Source organism: Canis lupus, chromosome 2 (assembly GCF_011100685.1).
Source record: "Canis lupus familiaris isolate Mischka breed German Shepherd chromosome 2, alternate assembly UU_Cfam_GSD_1.0, whole genome shotgun sequence".
Classification (NCBI taxonomy): domain Eukaryota; kingdom Metazoa; phylum Chordata; class Mammalia; order Carnivora; family Canidae; genus Canis; species Canis lupus.
Genome location: NC_049223.1, coordinates 84,417,162 through 84,439,274, shown reverse-complemented (window position 1 = coordinate 84,439,274; position 22,113 = coordinate 84,417,162). Strand labels below are relative to the sequence as shown.

The window sequence follows — 22,113 nt, the reverse complement described above, 5'->3', positions numbered from 1 at the left end:
GAACAAGCTCCATGCCACGTTACTACGAAGGATACCAAAATGGAAACCTATGTGCTCAAAAATGGTGGTGGGGCTGGAGTGAATTTTGGGATGAGAAAAGACAGAACCTTGGAAAAGTGAAAACCTGTAGAAACATACACCCAAGTTCAGAAACGAAAATACACGTGGTACAAAGCGCTGACACTGGAGTGTGAACGCTGCCCTCGGGGTGGTGGGATTACAGAGGACGCGGTTCCTCTCTTTTCCTCATTTCCTACAGCGAATGTGCTATTACTTTTTTAATTGGGAGAAACAATGTTAAAAGCAAAAGGGAGCGAGACAGGAACGGGGAGGAGAGCCGGCCCTCTGGAGGCCACAGCCGGCTCTAGACTCCACCAGGAAATCCTCTGGGGCGTTTGTACCTTGTGGCTTCACTGGCAGGACCTGAAGGCACGTGACAGGCCGCCCTGACGTCCTGACAACGGAGAGTCCGTGCTCCCGCCTCGTGGACGCGCCCTTCTGAGACCCTGGATTTCTCCAGAGATCGCAGCGTCCTCAAGGGCACACTTACCCACAGGCAACTGAAGACGGTGACCTGAACAGGGTGGGGTCTGTCCTCTCCTGCCGGGACTGTGGTGGCAGCAAAGGAAAAGTCAGGAATCCCCCTTCTTCCAGTAAGAATTATTTTTAATGGCTTGAAAATGAGTCTGTACAAAACCAGCACCACCATTTGGTGCATCCGGTCCACTGGGGAATTCCAAGGGTCTCCTCCAACACTATCTCTTTGGCCAACTGTGCCTGAAACCCCTGCAGAGACGGTGGGAAAACAAGAGTTACGTCTTCCAGTTTGGCTGGAGGCTTATTCTCAGCTCGTTTGCAAAGTGCCGCAAACCCTACTAACCCACAACCGGCGGAGGCACGGTGTGTTCGGGGCTCCTGCAGAACGGGACTGCGCGGCCGCGTGACCCCCACGCCCGGGGACGGGACGGAGTGCACTGGGGAAGTGCCCTGGGGCCCTGGAGCAGGGCTGCGCCAACAGATCTAAGGGCAGTTTCCCTCCTCCGCAGGCCACACCCTAGGGGTGAGTCGACTCTAGGCTTTGCCCCGAGGATGTGGGTTTCATGTTTTTAATGGAAATATTCTTAAATGACAACCCGCATTTACTTATGGGGTTTTCCCCTCATTCCCCAGAAACGGGCAGGGCTGGGAAAGCTCTGAGCCTACCTGCTTGGAGGCGACCCGGGAAGCCGTATGGGTATAGGCAGTGAGTGACGGGGTCTGCGTCCTGGGACGCGGCGACGGTCGGGGGTGGCACCCGGCAAGGCCCTCCCCTCCGCCTGCCTCAGCTTCCAGAGTGACAGAGGGGCATCTGGGATCGCGGGGCCGCGCTGGCCTCGACCACGTACCTGTCTGACTTTCCGGTTGGAAAGGACATGCTTTTGTTTCCCGACTGTTTAAGTTTTTTGGGTGCGGCGCATTTCTGAAAAAGATAAAAACCCATTTGGGCCCAGTGACAACCTGACCACAGGACACACAGGAAACACTCATGCGCCCAGCTGGCCCATCCAAGACTCCGGCGCCACCGGTGTGACTGGTTTTCTCGCAAACGGACGTTTCTGGGCGCTTCTGAAGGCTGGGCCGGCAGGAGGAGCTACTACTGGGAACAGGGCTCCACGCACGCCTCAGCCTCCGCAAGCCAAACCTGTGGCCACACTTGGCTCCGACCGGCACCAACGCCCACGGGGGCAGATGCAGGCTTGTGCGGGCGCCCGGACAAGGGTGTGTGGCCTGCAGCTGTAATTCCCATGGTAGCAAACAGAAAACAGCCCTGCAAACCCCACACCCGCCTTCGCAGCCTCTTCAGCTTTCTTTTTATTGCTGGGGTAGCTGATGGGTATTGCGTGTACTGGGGAGAGGTGGGGGGAGGGAAAGGACGTGCAGAGGGAGAGGGCTGCTGGCCGGGCCGCCGTCTTCGCGGCAGAGGAAGAGGGGAAAAGCACCGTGGGCACGCGAGCAGGTGGCAGTTCTCATGGACGGGTTTCTTTTCTCTCTCTTTTTTTTTTAAATTTTTAATTTTATTTTATTTATGATAGTCACAGAGAGAGAGAAGAAAGAGAGAGAGAGGCAGAGACACAGGCAGAGGGAGAAGCAGGCTCCATGCACCGGGAGCCCGACGTGGGATTCGATCCCGGGTCTCCAGGATCGCGCCCTGGGCCAAAGGCAGGGGCCAAACCGCTGCGCCACCCAGGGATCCCGTTTCTTTTCTCTTTAGTGGCAACTTGTATTTTGTTTCTGAATTTTTTTTTTTTTTAAGTTTTTTTTTTAATTTTATTTATTCATGATAGTCACAGAGAAAGAGAGAGAGAGAGAGAGAGAGAGAGAGAGAGAGAGAGAGAAAGGCAGGCAGAGACACAGGCAGAGGGAGAAGCAGGCTCCATGCAGGGAGCCCGACGTGGGATTCGATCCCAGATCTCCAGGATCACGCCCTGGGCCAAAGGCAGGCGCTAAACCGCTGCGCCACCCAGGGATCCCATTTCTTTTCTCTTTAGTGGCAACTTGTATTTTGTTTCTGAATTTTTAGGCAACTCACAGCTGACATATATGACGTCCTTAATTGTATGTGTCGGGCGTATTTCTTACCTTGCCGGGCTGGGTCTGCTTATTTGGATCAAACTGGGAAGAAGGTTTGGATTTGCTGTTTCCTGGAAGGTAAGAGAGGCGATACCAGTGAGCACAGCGAGGCCGACTGCTGGGCAGGCACACGCGCCCCCGCGAGGGACTTAGGCTGACACGGATCACGTGTCGTGTGCTCCGTCCCGAAGGCAGTCCCTACAGCAGGCTCGTCTGTCACGGGTCTATCTCCGCGCAGGCAGGTGCTAAAGCGCCAGCTCCTCTCACTCCAAGGACATCCGTGCTGGTCCCTGCACGCCGGCCATTCCGTGCCACTGGCAGTCACGGGGCCCCGAGACACAGTCCTGCCCTGCCCTGTCTTCCAGACCGGGGCTCCTCCAAGGTGGGTGGACTCAGGGCTAAGGGGCCACGGAGCACCTCCCGGGCATCAGGTTTCTTCAGGTAACTCTGCCGTGTTTGTCTGAGAAAACGCGTTTCTGGGCACAAGCTACCGTGAAGACACATGGAGTCACTACTGGAAAGGACGGCACCTTGCTCGACTACCAGGGTGGCTACGGCGACTGAGCTCCAGCGCAGGGCGCCATGGGCGGTGCCTTCTGTCTGGCCCCGGCCCCGCTTTCCCTGGAGGGTGCGAGCCCTGCCTGCCCCGGGCTGCACGGGTGCCTATTCCTGCCTAATCCTGCCGTCTTCACTCCCAGCTCCCCCCCCCCCCGCCCCCCACGGCCCGACACTCCTTAAAGGGCACCAGTCCCGGCCTCACCAGCAAAAGCCTTGAAGTCCGACTTGCTGTAGTCGTAAGGGGTGAAATCTTTTTCTGGCGGATCTGGGTCTTTGGGCTTCTTAGCAGTTTTGAGTCGTTTCTTCTCTTGTTTCTGTTCTGTGGTCCTCGGGTCACTTGTGGTTCGCTCCCTCTTCTTGGCGGCACTTTCTAGCTGTAGGTGGGAACACACCGTGGGAAGGAAGCACGCGCGTGGAGGGGACAGGCCTACGAGCCCCCAGGCCTGCGCACCACTAGGGGGTCACCTGCCCACCGTGCCGGCACCTGTGGGCTCGCGGACAGGGAGAGGGTGCTGGCGGCCGAGAGCTGGGTGGGGCTGGTGCCAGGTGGGACAAGCTCCTCGCGGGAGGAGGACACCAGGTCATTGACAGGCAGGGGCTACGCAATCCGGGGGCTCGAGGGTGGTGGAGAACAGGAACACATGCGGGCAGAGCAGGACGCACAATGGGCTTGGCCACTAACGAGCTTCGGTCCCTTGTCTCCTACCAGAGTCGGGGGGACGGTCTGTTTACTATAAATCCAGCAAAACAAATCACCTAAGAGGAGTTCGGATGTAATCTTTTTTGAGGGAATGAGGAGGCACCGACTGATAACCAAGAGGAGCTAGAAAGACAAGTAAGCGTTATTTTGAAGTGCAGGGCAAGCCCTCCTGATGCGTGGGGAAAATCCTGACGGGGACCAGGGGCAACTCCTTTCTCAAAAGAAAAAGCAGAGGAGCCAGCACGTACGGCAGCCTGCTGTCGGACAGACACGGCCTGCTCCACGGTCGCTCTGTACTCTTCCTTGGCCTGGTCCCGGGCGGCTGCAAGAGAGCAGGGTCCATGGAGCTGCGGCCCCCAGCAGCCAAGCCTCCCCCCTCACCTGGCCGGGGCACCCCCTCCCCGCCCCCACCCCGGGAACCCAAACCGGACACGGCCAGCCCGGTGGTGCCTCTCCGAGGACCTTCCAGAGGGACGGCAACCAAAACACACCAAGGACCAGAACAAAACCATTTCCCCAGCGGGCTCTTGTGCGCGCTCACTCTGCGGCCGGCCACCCCGTCTAGTGGCTCAGGACCAGCCCTCTGGCCCCCACGGCTGCCCCTTCCTCCCCTGGGCCACAGGCCAATCGGTCCTCACGCGCTGTCAGCGTCACCATGGGGCCCATCGGCTTCGGGCCACCGCTGACCACCTCTGCTACCACGCTGCCCAACAGAGGCCCTCACCTGGCCTCCCGCCCTCGCCCTCTTTGCTGGACCCTCCACGGTCCCCAAGGGGGCTTTCTGAAGCTCAGTGCCTGTCACTGCTCCGCTCAAACCCTCCACAGCTTCCCAACCCGCTCAGAGTACAGGCTGCGTCCCGGCACCGGGTCCTGTGCCCCCCGCAGCCACACTGTGCCCCGGGGCACCCTCTGCGCACGCCCAGCGAGGAACCACCACAGGCCTTACACCCGGTGGGCCAACAGGACGGAGCACTCTTCCCCTGGAAGCTGCGGTCCTTGCGACTGTCACATTATCAGACCCGCTTCTGTAAACACCATGTGGAAGCAGCCACCGGGCCTCATGCCCACCCCGAGCACTTCCTACCCCGCTCCCTGCGGAAGCACCATCTGGGGGAATGTACATCACGGGTCCCTGACCCTATCCCCCAGGAAGAGGCCAGCGCACGGGGCGGGGGCTGTGCTTCGCCCCTGTCCCGCCGGCACTTTGTGGAACAAACAGAAGGATGTACGAGGCCCGTCCTCCGACAGACACTCCGATGGGCTCAGTCACAAGAAATCGAGTGCTACCTGTTTGCTCCGCTGCCTTCTCCTTGGCAGTTTCTTTAGGTTCTTTGTGTACCTGTACCTGGCTTGCCAGCTTCCAACGGTTGCTGATCTACAATGAAAACAAACAAAACAAAAACACTCCAAAACTCAGCCACCCAGGAATGCTTTATTTTTTTAATGAGGCGATGCCGGGCGTGCTAACCTAGCAGCCACGCACACTCCAAGTCACAGATTCCAAGTCTGAGGACACAAAAAATAAAATCTCATGCTGGCTTTTATAAAATACTGATCAAGAGGACAAAGCACCACAGTATTCCCAGCACAGGGCCGGACACCTTCCTGCTCATCCTCTCATCCAATCCCTTCTATGATCCCGGGAACAAGGCATTATCGTCACCCCCACTTTGAGACGGAAACAGGCTCTGAGAAGCTACGTCTGACGGGACACGGTTAGCAGACGGTAGAGCTGGGCTCCAAGGCAGGACTTCTCAGGGCGAGAGTGCTGCCGGGATACCTCACTTGGCTGCGGTGTTAGAACGCATCTCAGATACGACAGCTGGCGTGGGAAGGTGTGCCTGGGAGCGGGCCACAGCCAGCGGGGGAGAAAGGAGGCAAAAAATCCACTGGACTCCCCACCGCTAAAGACAACAGGCAACAGGCTAACACTAGCGACAGGAGGCCTGTGCGGTTCCGCCTGCGCTTGCTGCCTAAGGAGAGAGCGCCGGGCAGCGGGGGCCAGGCCCACCCGACCCGAGCAGGCACTTCCCGCAGGAAGGCTAACGATTAACACGCGGGCTCCCAGGAACATCTCATGGGGCTCCAGGGAAGGGGTTTCCTTATTCTTGTTCATAATGCTGTTAAAAACAAACCAACAACGGAAGACGGAGTGTTTTAAAACGTAAGCTGTCACCTGTGAGAGCCCTACAGTAACACTCGAACGTCCAGCGGTACGCCCAACACAGAACGCCTACCGCACGTAGGCTAAACTTCAATTAAAAGCCAAACGCAAAAACCAAAGGCCCGTTCAGGTTCCCAAATGCTTCTGAAAATCAGAATAAGGTTCTGGCCCCCCTCTCTCAAAACATTATCGGGACACCCGGGTGGCTCAGCGGTTGAGCAACCACCTTTGGCCCAGGCCATGATCCTGGGGTCCCAGGATCGAGTCCCGCGTCGGGCTCCCTGCAGGGAGCCTGCTTCTCCCTCGACCTGTGTCTGTGCGTCTCCCTGTGTCTCTCATGAACGAATAAAATCTTTAAAGTAAAAAAAGAAACATTGCTTATATATGTCTCTCTATATTTATACATGAAGTGTCCTTTGTATTCCTTTTCAGGAGGTTCAGGATGGGCTTAACAGAGACCTGGTTCAGATAATTAAGGAGTCCCCCCGTCTTAGAAAGTCCCTCTCGGAAAGGGTGACAAATCCACTTACTTCATAGATTTTTGACGAAGGATCAAACTTTGCTGCCTGAGAAACGTGAGCACGGTGTTCGAGGGAAGGCAGGAACTGGAGGAATGGAAGGAAACAGTCACTGAAACGCGCGCAGGCCCCGGACGGGGTTTCCTGTGGGCTGCACGTGGGAGGCCTGGTCCGTGCGTCGGCCCAGGCCACGGCTCCCGGACACCCGAGAGGCGTCCTTGCAGCTTTCGTCTTAGAGGACCCCGACTCTGTCCCAACCCGGACACCAGGCGCAACCGACACGCCGGGCTCAGAAGCTCCCTCTCCAGGACCGCTGGCCTTCCTTTCCGGGCAGGAGGCCCTACGAGCCGCAGAAGGCTGGGCCTACCGTCAGCCCCGGGCGTACACAGCGCTCCCTTACCATCTTAAACGGATTTTCGAAGGACTCCATTATGTTCTGGGCTTTCTTCTGTGCAACTGTTAATGGGCTCTTCCCGCTCTCTTCAGCACTGGGTTCCTGCAGGGACGGGCAGAAAAGGACCAACTTATCACCGCGACCGCTGTGTGGCTTCACGACGCAAGCCGCAGAATCCTCGTGGCGGCAGCAGAACAACCGCTACTCTTCGGGCCTCTCACACGTAGGGGGCCCTCTAGCAGCGTGGGCCAGCACGCAGGAGGGCGTCTTAACACATTTATTGAACCAGCGAATTCTCAGGGTGCCCTTATAACATATGAGGTATGTGGTATTATTCTCCCCACCTTACAGATGAGGAAACTGAGGCACAGTGTGGTTATGTCTTGCAGAGCCTGAGAGCTAACGGGGCAGGATGAAGACTGAAACCGGGTCTGGGTGGCTCTAGAACTTGAGGTTGTAAGCAGACACTTGCAAATTAAAAATCAGAAACCATTATGGGGAATCAGTAAAATCAGGCAACCGGGTGTTGCTTCCAACTGGGTTCAGAACGTGCTTTCCTTCTGCTTTCTCCGTGGCGACAGTCCCGCCACACAGCACAGGACACCCAAGCACAGCGCGCCCATGCTCACGCAGCCCAAAGCTCATGCTTGTATCTTTAGGGGCCGAGTCACCTCGTTGGCCCAGTTAAAGCTCGCGGACTGCTCTGCTCAGGAATAACCGAAGCAAGACCCAATCTAAATGTATGTGATAAGTGGGGAAAAAAAGTTAACTCTCGGGTAGTACATTTGCAGGTGGCATTTTGCCTTTCTGGCTTTGGCCCCGCGCTCTGGCACGATGGACCAGCTGTGACCTGTGATCCTGGAACCTACTGAACCACCAGCTGTTTCTCCCATGAACACGTGCTAAGCTGGATACTCGTCTTTATCCATACAGATCGTATGCTTGCTTCTCTTTCTTTCCAGAAATTGTGATTTTTCCTTTAGCACATCTGTTGTTTGCACTATTCAGAGTTTTATCTGTGCATTTTCCTTTCAAGCTGGTCATTTTAGTATCCACCCATCTTGACCAACAACTGCACCCTGGTCCTCCTCTTGTAAGGAGCCCGTAGTTCAAGCCCTGGCAGAAACAAGACAGACACCCGCTGGGTAGGACAGACTGGGACAGGCTCCGTCACCACCCGCTGCCGAGTGCAGGAGCACGGCTGGGCCCAGGTTGGCCACACGCGCTCCCGGACCAGACGGGGCCACTGTCTACCATGACGCAGCCCCTCTTTGGGATGGGAAACACATTTCTACCCACGTGCTGGTGCCTTCGTATCTTGCTCTTCACTGTCCCTACTCAGCCGCGCTGTACAGAAATGCTTTTCAAAGCCTCCTCTTTTTCAGCCTGAGCACGTGTAGGAGGCGCTGACTTGTGTCATTAAGGGACGCGCAGCCCCGTTGAGCAGGGGCTGAGGATGGGCTGTGCCTTCCCTGCAGCTGGAAGGGAAGGTCCTGCCTCTATGTCACCGCAGCCCACGCCCTCCTCCCGACTAGGCATTAGCCGGCGTCCAGATGTCAACCCTTCTTCGGGGGTTTCTTCTCCTGAGAGAACCCTCCACCCGCCTCTCATGGACCACTGGCAGATCTGTCCCCATGGCTGTTCCCACTGCTGCTGGCTTTTACTTCTGGCGTTAATCTCAAATGCAGATGCAGCAGGCCGGGCAGACACCTGTTTGATAAACCCAGTAACTGCCTACGGGTCTGCGTCACCTCACCGCCATCTCCTAGCACTCACGTTAAATAGTGTGATGACGGCAGTGGCGATGAGGCATCCGGTATCTGGCAGGGCCTCCTCTTCTCTTCGCTCAGGGAAGAGGCTTGCCTGTTTCTGCGCTGGCACAGGCCCTAGAGGGATGGAAGTCAGTACAGTCAAAGCCTCGTGGAGAGTGCGTGAGGCGGTTTCTGGGCCATTCCAGAGACCTCTACGTTACCGTTGCTTGGCATCATAGGGTAGCCGTCCGAAGAGGCGTGGGAGCAGTCGTGGGGTCCAAAGAGAACATTCTCCAATCTCTGCAGCAAAAAGAAACCCAAAGGCCTCGTGAAAGACTTGCAAGCATGCGGCAGCTCTGCTGCACGGCCGGGGGCTGGCTCTGACAGGGGGCTCATCCCGCCCTGGTGCCGACCAGTGTCCTCCCCCAGAACAGAGACGACAGACACAGCGCTCTACCTCGGGACCGGGCAGTGGGCCGCTCTTCTTCACGCCACTTGCGACTTCGGACTGGGGAAAAACAAAAGAGCATCTGAGGAAAGGTGCCTAGACGTGGCGACCACATTTCCCCAGCACAGACTGCGTCCCTCCACCGGACGCGCCTTACAAGAGCCCGCAGACGTTATGCCGCTCTTCATCCCTGACAGCAGTGCCTGGCACTATAACCACGTAGTGCTCAGCAATTATTTGTTGAATCGAAGAATGAATGAAAGAATGTCTCTATCACAAGACCCAATGCAGATTTCTGACAGCTTGAAAGAGAGTCTCCTCTAGAAACCAGGGCTTCTCTCTTTACTTGCCCAAACTGTAGACTGAATAAAAGAAATCTTTTTTTTTAAAGCAACGTTAACACGAAGACTGAAATGTGTATATCCTGACTTTCTTCTTTATCGCCCTAAAGGAACTGATTTAAGTCTTTCTGGATTCATAATCTCTCAAAAAATTGCTAATACAATTTATCATATACCAATATCACCACCGGGGCAACACAATAAAAAACTGTCCCCCCAAATTCAAATTGAAGCATGCAAATCTATCCGAGCACGTAGTCCCATCCCCAGAGGTGCGCGTGTGCACCCAGGCTGCTGTTCGCACCTGTGCACCGCGCGTGCGTGGAGACGCGTGTGTCTGGACTTTGAGCTGCACAGCCTGCCTTCACCCAAGTCTGCGGAAGTTTAGCATCTCCTTCATAAAATTAGTTCTTCCTGAATTCCCCATTTCTAGCCAAGGCTCTATCTTCCCAGCCACCTAGGCTTTATGTTGGGAGTGAGTTGTCTTTGACTCCACTTCTATCATCCTCCAATCTGCTTGCCGTTCAGAGAACGCTCTGGAGTACTTTGCAAAGTACTCAAAAAACCAGCAGCAACTTTCACGTCTGTTACTAAGTCACATTAACCCTTCTTCTGATAGTGCTTCTCATTTCTTTCTTTTCCTTTCAATTTCCATGACCACCAAACTCATGGGGCCTTATCATTTTACATCAGAGCATTCCAAAACATGCTCCTGGTACTGAGACCCCACTCCACTCTTTTTCTGAAGGTTGTTTTTGTTTTGTTTTTTAACTATTTATTTTAGAGTGAGACAGAGTGGGAGCAGGAGGGGGTAAGGGGAGGGAGAGAGGGAGGGGGAGAGAGAGAGAGAGAGAGAGAGAGAGAGAGAGAGAGAAGCTGACTCCTTGCTGAGAGCAGAGCCCAACGTGGGGCTCAATCTCACGACCCTGAGATCATGACCTAAGCCAGAATCAAGAGTTGGACACTTATCTGACAGAGCCACACAGATGCCCCTCGAGTTTATTTAAATAACCTCTACACCCAGCGTGGAGCTCAGACTCCTCACCCCAAGACCAAGGGGCACAGCCTTTCTGTGTGAACCAGCCAGGCGCTGTGACCCCCAATCCATTTTATCCCCAATCCAGATTAACTGCCTCTAAAGGATAGCTAACCGGCCTAGTCGTTAGACTTTACTTGATGATGGATTATCGAAGATAAGATCATAAACAAACAAGCAGGAATGGGGCGCCTGGGTGGCTCAGTCAGTTAAGCAACCAGACTTGACTTCAGCTCAGATCATGACTTCCAGGTCGTGAGACTGAGCCCCATGTCAGGCTCCAGGCTCAGTGCAGTTTGCTTGAGATTCTCTTTCCCTTTCCCTCCGCCCATCCTCCTCGATGGTGTGCACCCGCGTACATTCTTTTCTAAAATAAGTAAATAAAAGAAATCTTTAAAAAAAAAAGTAACAAGGAGTACATTTAGCTTTTGACCATCATGAAGAAGACATGTCAGGGTGCCTGGGTGGCTCAGTTGGCTAAGTATCTGCTTTCAGCTCAGGTCATAATCTCAGGGTCTTTGGATCAAGACCCGCATCAGGCTCCCTGCTCAGTGGAGAATCTGCTTCTCCCTCTCCCTCTGCTCCTCCCACTGCCTGTGCTCTCTCTCAAATGAATACATAAAATCTTTAAAGATTTTTATTTTTTATTTTTATCTTTAAAGATTAAAAAAGAAGAAGACACGTCTACTGCCTTTCCTAACCCCTATGATTTTCTCGGGGTTTTTTAGAATGGAGACCAGATCGTGTATGGAGAAGACCACAGGTGCCAGCAGAGAGAACAGGCCTGTCGACCTGGAACCTTTAGCAGCAAAGCTTCTTACCTTGAGCAGGGGCATCTCTCGAGCCTGCTGGATTAAAAGATGCATCTCATTGATCTGCTGCCGCACAAGAGGTGGAACAGGGTTACAGCAAGCTATGATACCCTGAGGTTCCCTGAAGACAAGAAAGAACACATTCAACTCGTCATTTAGGGACATGGTCCCCTGAGGTTCCCAGACGAGAACAGAGAACGACAACTAAGATGAAGACCCGGGAAACACATTCTTATCAGGGCAGCCTGGGCGAGTGGCTTCTAGGTGAGCTTTACTGCGCCAAGCTTGGAGTAGACACCTCTTGCCGCTCGCCTCCGGCTAGCAGGGAGAGCTGGAGAGGAGCCCCATAGCTCTACATGGTGCTGCAACGGGGTCAACAGAAGATTACGAACTTAGATTCTTTGGTTATTGTTCCATTAACACCAAAAAGCATTCACGATCGTTAAGATGTCTTGGTTTGGAACAAATTACAGCTCAGAGACACACTGAACCCCATCTGAGGCATAACCACCGAAATGGCTGAAGCTCAGGTTTAGTTCCTACAGGGTAGCCAGAGGGCAGAAATTCTACATTCCTTGGACCTGCGAACTTCCTTAGAGCACTAATCTTCTCTGAGTCAATAGCCTTGAGGTAAGAACTATCAGAGAAACTGATTCTGAAGGATAAAATCTGTCCCGCTGAGAAAGTCGGGACATAGCTACCAGTTCTCAGACTCACTTGGGCAGTTCTTCAGCTATCTTTAGCATCATGTGGTTTGGCAGTACGTATCTAGAACAAAACACACAGTGGGATCACGTTAAATTCTGCCAGAAAACCCCATTAAAGGCTACAACGCGAGGGAAAACGTAACCAACTTTCATGGCGAAAAGAAAAAAGGCCTTTATTTCCTTGTTACCCGAGCTGCTCGGTCTAGGAGCAGATATTAAAAGAATGTCTAATCCCTTACCCGTAACTTTCATCTTCCCTACGAGCTGTTTTATCCCTCCAGGCAAACAGCAGCTGAAAGGCCGTCAACTGCTGGGTGTTGAGATGCTTTTTCTGCTTCCTGTACAGTTCAAGGTAGGACTCATCCGTGAAGAGAGGTTTGACGAATTTCTGTAAAATATTACAGGACATTCAAGATCAATGGGCATCAGGATTGTGCCCTGGGCTCTTCAAAACACTTGGCTCTTTTCAGGAATGTAAAGACCAGAGCAAAGGATGAGGACCCTGTCAGAGACAGAGAGGCCGTGGCCGGCCAGGCTGTACCTTGAGGCAGATGTCCCTGCTGCGTTGCCACACCACCTGCAGCTGGACAGGCTGCTCGTTGCCTCGCTCCCACAGCTCCAGCCTCATTTTATCATAAATGTAAAGCAGGTAATGGGTGTCATCTCGGGCGTAGTTGAGCATTTCCTCAGGCAGAGGTCTAGAATTGCAACAAAGGAAATTATTTTGCTGCGAGGAGCAGCGACGTAATGATCCCTTTGATATCACAGCCAATGGCACAGGTATATCAATATATCCTCCATCTAATGTGACAAGCCATTGTTTTCACAGCTGGGAAGAGAGGGCAGCAGGATAACAATGTGGCTGAAAAGGGAGGCCCTGCCACCCTGAGTTTGAACCTCAGCTCTGCACACCTGTCCTTGGACAAGTCACTTAAGCTCTCTGGGCTCAGCTGCCTCACCTGCGGAACGAAAGGCACCTCACAGGCTGCCGTGGGACCACCCAGCACAACAGCCCTGAAGCTCTTAGCTCAGTGCTTGGCACGTGACAATGGCTTGGTAACAGGGGCTGGCGTTTAGACTTCTGTCAATTTTCATTTTCTATTTCCGCTTTATCAGATTCTCTTTAGAAATTCTGGCATGCGGACCTGGAGGGAAGTTGAGTGGCTTCTTCACACAACAGCTGCAGCCTCGGGGAGGAAGCTAGCCACCTGACAGTGATCGAGTGGAGCCCAAACTCCAGAAAGTGTCACAGGAACACCACGCTCTTACGCACTCATCACAAGGTGCAATCACCTACGTACCTTAGAATTCTCTCGGACCTCTGGGAGATCACCACACACCACCCCCATCCGTCCACTAGGGATCCGAGTGTCAAACCAGAGACTAACAGGGACGTAAATACTGACAAGGCACGCCTCTTCCAACCACTGTTTCCGCGAAGCACACACTCCACACGGCCACCCTAAAACTTCCAGCTGTGCTTATGTTGCTGAAAACAGCTGCAGGAAAGACTAGCGACATTCAACTCAAGATTCAGCTAAACGTCACAGCCTGCGCATAGGTCTGCGGGGCCGAGAGGCTGGTGAGCACCCACGCTTCCCGCTGCCGGCCACACTTCCCCATCAAGCACACACCGTATTCTCCAGTCGGCCAGCTGATACTGCTTGTTCGATTCCACACTGCAGTAGAGTTTGAGCAGATGGTCCAGGGAGTGCCGGCCCAGGTTAAGCAGGCGCGCTGCCTGATGGGTATCAAACATGTTCACTACGTACAATCCGAAGTCTTTCTGTAGCCATTCTATGTCTGAATCGGCACCATGGAAGACCTGAAGATAAAACAGGAGTCATGCGGCACAATGTGTACAAGGCCACTGTGCTCTGAAACAAACCCTGCCTCTAGGTTATTACAACATCGGAATTAGAAGCCAGAAGGAGGATTAAGATGGGTGCAGTTTTAAAAACTCCTTTTAATTTGGATCAGCGGCCTTCCGCACTCCTAACTGCACACTCGTAACGTCCGAAACTGCCAAGAGCCAGTGTTTCTAAGGAGGCAGCTCTACTAGCTATAAGGATAGTCATTAAGTCCAAAGGATCCTGATGGCTCGGGCTCGTTGCCGTAGTCATTAACATGATGTAACGTGTCGCCGGGTGGTAACGAGCTATAGCTTAAGCTGCTCTAATTGGGGCTTAGAAATAAAAGCAGTTTAGCGCGTGGGACCGGAAAGTAGGAAATTACAATTATTTCTCTCAACTTCACCAGGTCTGTGTTGAAATAATGATTCAGTAAACTGAGCAACACTTAAATCTCATGCACAAATGAGCTACAAAAGGCTGGCTGACCTTAACGATGGTGGGGTCTGTGAGGCTCTCGTTGAGGATGTACATGTCGCTTCGAAGCTCCAGGGTGTCGACAATGAAATCTTCTGTTCGGGTGGAGATTTGCATCAGGCAGGTCAGCCCCAGGAAGCTCCTGTATGAGTGGTGCTAAAACCCAGAAAGAGGGGAGGAGAGGGAAAAATGATTACACCAGGCTTTCCTTTACTGATTTCGGGAGGGCGGCTATAAAGGCAAAATTGTACGACTAATTTCTACCAAAACACGCATCTGCTAGTCTCAGTTTTATAATCCTCCGGTGGGAGAGAGCCCACAGAGAATGTAAAATTTCACTCAAGGTCAACGTACCTCTAAGTCTACCGCGAACTCTTGACAAGTCAAGAGCTTTTCATTAAGCTCCACCAGTTCGTCCAGGGAGGACACAAAATGGCAGGGCGTCTCTCCCACAGGCCTGTATAACTGGAGCATGAAAGCACAGGTAGAAAAAGAGAGGAACGTTATGAATCATCCTTCACTAAAGCACAAAATGAACTAGGAATTCAAGAAATGATCCGAAGTTGCAACATTTTACTTTAAAGTTATTTAAGGAAAGCCAAAATTGCACTGATTTGATTCTTCCTGGACTACTTGGATATCATCCACAAGCCAACTTTGGGTGCTAACCTGGGGTTGTGGCTTTTGAAGGACTGACTCTGGAGGAGTGAAGTGATCTAGTTCATACTGGTAAGGATGTGCAAACCTGAATAAAAAAGAAAAAAACCTTTTGATGAATTCTGTGATTCAAGGAGAAACGATGCTTTAATCCAATTTGTAAAAGCAAAGGAGGAGAGACCATTGTGAAAACATTTTCTTGCTATAAAAAGCACCATTATTTTAATAATTCAAGGGCATCAAAAAAAAGGTCATGCTGGTTCATGCTTATAATGTGATCATTAAAATTCTACTCATCTATAAAGATTTGAGCTCCTATTTCAAAACACTGCGTGGCTGCCATTGCGGATGATACGAAAACATGCAATGTGCAATTTCTTGTGGTCTGGAAAACACAACCCGTGGTGAGAGAGGGTGGGGCAGATATCTCAGTTGGTCAGATGCTAAATGCTATTTTTTTTGTTGTTGTTGTTCCTCTATCATCTCTACTTGCAGAAAAATCCTAAGTCTGAGTTCCTTGAGGGCAGGGCTGCCTCTCATCACCTGTATTTCTTTAGCACTTGGCCTGTGGCCTCATGGTGCAGAGCTGTGCCCGAAGGAATGCTGCTCAGGCCCATTCTGGCTCCGCGTGAGGAAAAGACCAACACTAGCAAAGTTCTTACCGTCTTTTTCCCTCGTGCAAGGTCCATTTGTCTACTTTAAGCAAGTGTCTTTTTTTTTTTTTTTCTTTAAGATGCTTATGCTGCCAGTGAAAACTGCCTTTTCTTTGCTGAGTTTATGAGCGGGCCCCTACCTCACTGTAGGAGTCATACCCGGTAAGAAAGGCAGAGCGGCAGGGGAGGAAGGACGGTTTTAAGAACACTTGGGGTTTCAAGTTCTGGTTGGATGGGAAGTCAGCACCCTTTGTTTTGTTTCTGCCTCTATACAGTGGGGGAGTGTGGTGGCTGCTTCCCAGGGGTGCAGTGAGGGTTACCCAAGACACCGTTTGTGCAGGCCCTCCATGAACACAAGCTGGAGGTTTTACCAAAGAGATCCACATTAGGATAAGGATAGCAATCACCCATTCCTCAGATTCTTTGTTTCATTTATGTATTTCACAAAAATGAAACCAAGTGAGAATGTGGCATAAAGGTTCAGGAGCCACAGCACGAAGTTCCAGCAGCAAATACTTACATGTCCTGCTCCACCTGCTGGGTTCTCTGTTGATGGATGAAATCAGCCAGGGCAGGGGGGACATCCAGGTCCTCCGGACGATCCTGCGGGCGCTCTCTCCTTTCTTTCGAGAGTGCTGGAGACCCAAGCAGTGACAACACCACCATCAAAAAAGAGGTGAAAACATTCACATCTTAACTCGTCACCGAGTGGCTAACTGGCTCTTTTAGAAGACAGAAAGGTGGGAGGGAGAGGTTTTCCTCTGTCCTTAGGCAGAGTTTGCATGCCTTACCCTGAGGGAGGGGTTTCTGAGCATTGGGCTTGATGAAGATCTTGGGAAGAAACGGAGTGTTGGAGTTGTCGATCTTTTCTCGGAATTTAAGCTGAGGCCGGACGATGTTTTTTGCATGAAGCAACCGAAAAGTTTCAGATTTTGTTTTTTTGCTATATTCTCCTGCCTGTGACAACAAGGAGTTTATAACATAGCAACTTGATGAATTAGAAAAGTAAATTCCCACTTATGCCTTCTGCAGGCATTCATTTAAGAAAGTATGTGTATGTGAGGTTGCGGGGTACAAAGGAGACAAGACGTAATTAGGTCATGTCTGTTTATGAGAACAAGTTGTGGAATGGCCAGTTCTGTGTCCAGTAAATCAGAACAGAAGAGGCAAAGGCCCTATTATAAAGATGACGTCTGAAGCTCCAGCCAATCTGAAAAGCCCTCACCTTACGGTTCCAGCTGGACACTATTGTTTTGGGAACCTGCAGTCCTGCCGGGAGGACAGGCTGTTGATTCTTATTCACACCTGATGCCTCATCCAGTAAAATACCCTAAGGGCAGAAGACATAATAGTTTAGCACCTTCCTTTCAGGGTTAACAAGTTAATTACCTAAGATGCTTAAGAAACAGATTCAGAAAATGACATGTAAAAATATTATATTATATTATACATTACATAATATATTAATTGTATTTAATTAATAATTATATTTATATATTATATACATGTTTAGCAGATACACACACACACACACACACACACACACACACACATATATACCTGAGAGAGTCATCCAAAGTAATTAAAGCATTATTTGCTCAAAGACGGGGCAGAAACTGGCCACTGCCCACCCCTGATCAACTCCCTTTACAGCTCTTGGTTGGGCTGACAAAGCAAAAGTGACTTACAGTGTGATGTGGCCCACCAAAAGAATGAAAAAGACCCTAGACTGTAGCTACTCAACACAAAAGGCTGGTACCCAGAGTGAGAATGAGGGTGCTCTGATCTACTCTGTCCCATCGAAGCGGACATGCAGTATCGGTTTGGGCGTCCAGGTCACAAGGAGTTACATGGCAGGACTTGAAACCATAAAATATGAGAAACCGCTGAAAGACCTGTGGGCATTTAGATTGTGGAAGAGATGACTTCACGGGACAGGAGAGCATGATTTAAACATCTGCAGGACCGACATGGTTGGGTGTTAGCTTTATTTTGGATGATCTCTACGTATTTCTGTAAATAATGTTCTGCTGTAGAGTTAGAGGAGGCAGAAGTCAGCTAGATCATATGATGCTCATTTCCTTCCAATCACACAAATCAGGCTGTTTAGCAGATTATAGATAACAGTAAAAAAAAAAAAAAAAAAAAAAGACTGTATTTTGGTTGGCCTCTTCCCTTGCCATACAATAGGATTTGCATATCTGGAACACAGATTTATAAGAGGCCTCCACTGAGCGGTGATAGGTTGAGGTAATATATCTGAAGACAACTGTAGTTTTTTCTTTGGGGAAAAAGAAGCCAGCTGTCAGGAAGGGAATGTTGTTGGAACAAGAAATGCTAAACTTGTCATTTCCTCGGATGTTCTGGTTTCTTTTGTTTTTTTATTTTATTTTATTTTTATTTATTTATTTATTTTTTCATTTATTTATGATAGTCACACAGAGAGAGAGAGAGAGAGGCAGAGACACAGGCAGAGGGAGAAGCAGGCTCCATGCACTGGGAGCCCGATGTGGGATTTGATCCTGGGTCTCCAGGATCGCGCCCTGGGCCAAAGGCAGGCGCTAAACCGCTGCGCCATCCAGGGTTCCCATGCGCCACCCAGGGTTCCCCTTTTTTAAGATTTTATTTTTAAGTAATCTCTATGCCCAATGTGGGGCTCAAACTCACAGCCCCGAGATCCAGTGTCACCTGTTCTTCTGACTGAGCCAGCCAGGAGCCCCTATTTATTAATTATCTCAAGAGTAAGATGAAACACTCACCACTCTTTCCAGAATGACATCATTGGTATCAACTAGTAAATCAAACTTATCCTCCAACTCTGTCACTTTACTTCGGTCCTTAATGTTGCTTCGACACCCGTGGTACTGCATTACCCTACTCATGCTAGGAAGGACAGAAAAACCAACGTTAGTTCATATACTTTATTCCATTTGTTCCCAATCTGAGAGAAGGCTTGAAAGGCTGGGCTCCGACTGTTCCCACTATTTTTTTTTTTTTTTTTAAGATTTTATTTATTTGTTTGAGAGAGAGCACATAAGAGAGATGAGGGGAGGAGCAGAGGAGGAGGGAGAGAGAATACCTGAAGCAGACTCCTCACTGATCGTGAAGCCCAACGCAGGGCTTGATCTCACAACCATGAGATCATGACCTGAGCTAAATTCAAGAGGTGGAGGCTTAACGGACTGTGCACCTCCCCAAATACTTTTTGATCAAACTAATAAAACCTGTACGGTCATAGCAGAAGCATTGCTAGTTGTGTGGTCTTGGACAATTCCCTAAATCTCACTCAGACTCCCTTTCTTCATCTGTTAATTGAAAGGGTGGAAGAAATTACCTCAAAGCTTCCTTCAAATTCTAAAAAATATATCATACTATGTAAATAATATACTTTGCATTCATTGCTTTATCATAAAATCTAAAATAGATGCTCTAATTTTTTTTTTTTAAGATTTTTATCTACTTATTCATGAGAGACATAGAGAGAGGCAGAGACACAGGCAGAAGGAGAAGCAGGCTCCATGCGGGGAGCCCGATGTGGGACTCGATCCCGGGACCCCGAGGGTCATGCCCTGGGCCTGAGGCAGATGCTCAACCACGGAGCCACTCAGGTGCCCCCAGATGCTCTAAATCTGTCATGCAAGTTAAACGAAATCACTATTTGTGTACTGTCCTCATACACTTATTAAAAAGCTAATACCCACGGCTCTGCAAGCTGTGTGAGAGAAATCTTGGCCTAGGCTTTCAAGTCCATCATTAACTCAAAGATTCACTGTCCAAAAATAGGTGCAAAAGTCAATATATTTATTATTTTTATTTTTTTAAAGATTTCATTTATTTACTTGAGAAAGAGAGAAAGAACACATGCAGGGGGAGTGGAAGAGGGAGAAGCAGGCTCCCCTCTGAGCAGGGAGCCCGAAGTGGGACTCAATCCCAGGACCCTGGGATCATGACCTGGGCTAGAGGCAGATGCTTGACTGTCTGTGCCACCCAGAGGCCCTGTCAATAATATATTTTTTAAAAGTTAAGCTCAAAATTTATCAAATAACATTCCCCTACTCAAAATAAAAAACATTTCCCAAATCAACATTGTGTAATTTATTTTTTAAAGATTTTACTTTTCTTAAGTACTCTCTGCACCCAACAAGGGGCTTGAACTCAATCCTAAGAGTCGTATGCTGTACTAAGCCAGCCCGCTGTCTCGTTTTTATATCTTATAGCTCTTTTTTAAAAAAGATTTATTTGAGAGAGAGAGAGAGTACGTACAAGCATGTGTGATTGCAGGAGGAGGGGGGCAGAAGGAGAGGGAGAAAAGCAGATTCTGTGCCGAGTGTGGAGCCTGACAACGGGGTCAAATGCACAACCTTGAGTTCACGACCTGAGCCAAACTCAAGAGTCAGACTTAACCAACTGAGCCACCGAGGTGTCCCCATAGCTCTTCATAGCACAGAAAAATACAGTTAAGAGAAAACCAATTTCAGGGGAAATTACCTATTTTTCTGTATTTGTATCTGTCGATATGAGAAAATAATAGATAGGACTTACCAGTGAAGCAACCTGTCTCCCTGTGTTTCGCAAAATGCCTGGAAGCCGGGAAAACTTCGGTAGAAATCATACTCGTCACCAAACTGTGGTAGGCCCCCGGATGCCTTGGTCACTGCCACCACCGACCCAAGGGCAAACTGTCAAAACCCAGAGAAACGAGCGTGGTTTACACACCCCTCCCCGTTCACTCGGTAACTCACTCCTCTCGAGATCTGCTGCACACGGGCAGCCCGCGGGGCTCAGCGGTTGGGCGCCTGCCTTCAGCCCAGGGCCTGACCCTGGGTCCCGGGATCGAGTCCCACGTCGGGCTCCTGCAGGGAGCCTGCGTCTCCCTCTGCCTGGGTCTCTGCCTCTCTCTCTCTCTCTGTGTGTGTGTCTCTCTCTCTCTATGTCTATCATGAATGAATAAATAAAATCTTTAAAAAAAAATTAGAGTAGGGATCCCTGGGTGGCTCAGCGGTTTGGCGCCTGCCTTCAGCCCAGGGCCTGACCCCGGGTCCCGGGATCGAGTCCCACGTCGGGCTCCTGCACGGAGCCTGCTTCTCCCTCTGCCTGGGTCTCTGCCCCTCTCGCTCTCTGTGTGTCTCATGAATAAATAGATAAAATCTTTAAAAAAAAAAGATGGGCCGCACACGGTACATTGTGCTGGATGGTGAGTCCGCCTCACAGTCACAGTCATTTAGCGCCGGTTTCAGCTCAGGCTCCGGGGATGCGGCGGCGGGCGCTGAGCGCGGAACCAAGTCTTGGAGCTCGCGGGCTTGGCAGAGTCGGAGGGAAGGACAAGAGCATCTCGGACAGACGCTCCACGCGGCCCGGGTTTCGTCTGGGCTCCGTTAGTCTTAACTGCGGTCGCGGGCAAGTGGTTTTTTATATTTTTATTTATATATATTTTTATTTATTTATTTACTTATTCACTTATTTATTAAGAGACTTTGTCCTTCATTCGTGAGAGACACAGGCGGGGGGGGGGCGGGGGGCAGGCTCCGGGGGCGCCCGACGCGGGACTCGATCCCGGACCCCGGGGGCGCGCCCTGGGCCCGAGGAGGACGCTCCGCCGCTGAGCCCCCGGTGTCCCTCGCTCCTATTTGTCGAAGATCTTCTTTACTTGTTTGTTCCCAAGAGACCGAGGGAGGCGGGGGGAGAAGCAGCGCCCGCGGGGAGACGGCGCGTGACGGCCGATGACGGCCGATGACGTCGGCGCAGAGCCGGGCGGGGTCCGCAGTGACGTCACCGCGCGCGGCCGCGGGCGCCGGCGGGGCTCCCGGGTAGCCGGAGCTCCCGGGAGGGGCCGGCGCCGGGGTCCGTCCGCCCGTATCTAGGGGGCAGCGCGCGGTTCAGACGGGGACGCGGTGACGGGAGTCGGGGCGGCTCCGACAGGTGGCGGGACCGGGAGGCGCGCGGGCGGGGCCGGAGCGGCGGGGGGCGGCGGCGGGGGCGGGGGGCGGGGGCGCGGGGCCCCGGGTCTGCAGCCTCCCCCCGGCGCCCCCCCGGGCTTGGCGCGGACGTGAGGACGGGCGGGCGCCCTGGGAAGCCGACCGCCCCGACCCGCGTGCGATCTGCGCCCGGAGAGGCCGCGGGGGCGCCGGCAGCCGCCCGTGGACCCCCGCGCGCCCGGAGCTCACCTTCACGAAGCTGTCCGCGTCCGGGAAGCCCGGCAGCACCATCTCCCCGTCGGGCTGCGCCGCGCTCGTGTCCGCCGGGGCCGCGGGCTCTCGCGGGCTGGGAGGCGCCATGTTTCCCGGCCTGGCGGGTCCTCTCGCGAGAGCGCCGAGGCCGCCGCGCCGGACGCCACTGCGCATGTGCGGGGCTGGCTCCCGGGGCCGAGCCGGCGGGGCGCGCGAGCCGCGTGTTGGCCCGGGTCCCCCCCCACGCGGGGCCTCAGGTCTCTGGTCCGA

The 22,113-nt window shown here is 52.0% G+C and overlaps 1 protein-coding gene across 2 annotated transcripts; it reads right to left on the bottom strand.

The window, feature by feature from the left end:
- Positions 1 to 645: 645 nt before the first annotated feature.
- Positions 646 to 21,998, bottom strand: EXOSC10 (exosome component 10). 2 transcript variants are annotated; one of them, XM_038532034.1, is made up of 25 exons: positions 21,841 to 21,998; positions 20,219 to 20,355; positions 18,436 to 18,559; positions 16,902 to 17,006; positions 16,468 to 16,633; positions 16,197 to 16,311; positions 15,036 to 15,111; positions 14,721 to 14,831; positions 14,379 to 14,522; positions 13,674 to 13,864; positions 12,581 to 12,737; positions 12,279 to 12,427; positions 12,050 to 12,100; positions 11,342 to 11,453; positions 9,153 to 9,203; positions 8,917 to 8,995; positions 8,721 to 8,830; positions 6,951 to 7,046; positions 6,563 to 6,637; positions 5,156 to 5,243; positions 4,117 to 4,190; positions 3,371 to 3,542; positions 2,620 to 2,681; positions 1,386 to 1,459; positions 646 to 786 (listed from the first exon to the last, which is right to left on the bottom strand). In XM_038532034.1, the coding sequence occupies exons 1-25, from the start codon at positions 21,949 to 21,951 to the stop codon at positions 756 to 758; spliced, it is 2,661 nt and encodes an 886-aa protein (XP_038387962.1). In that variant the 5' UTR covers positions 21,952 to 21,998; the 3' UTR covers positions 646 to 755. The 2 variants fall into 2 exon arrangements, with proteins under 2 accessions (XP_038387962.1, XP_038387963.1); XM_038532035.1 differs by lacking the exon at positions 20,219 to 20,355 and having other exon boundaries at positions 21,841 to 21,980.
- Between the last annotated feature and the right edge of the window lie 115 nt (positions 21,999 to 22,113).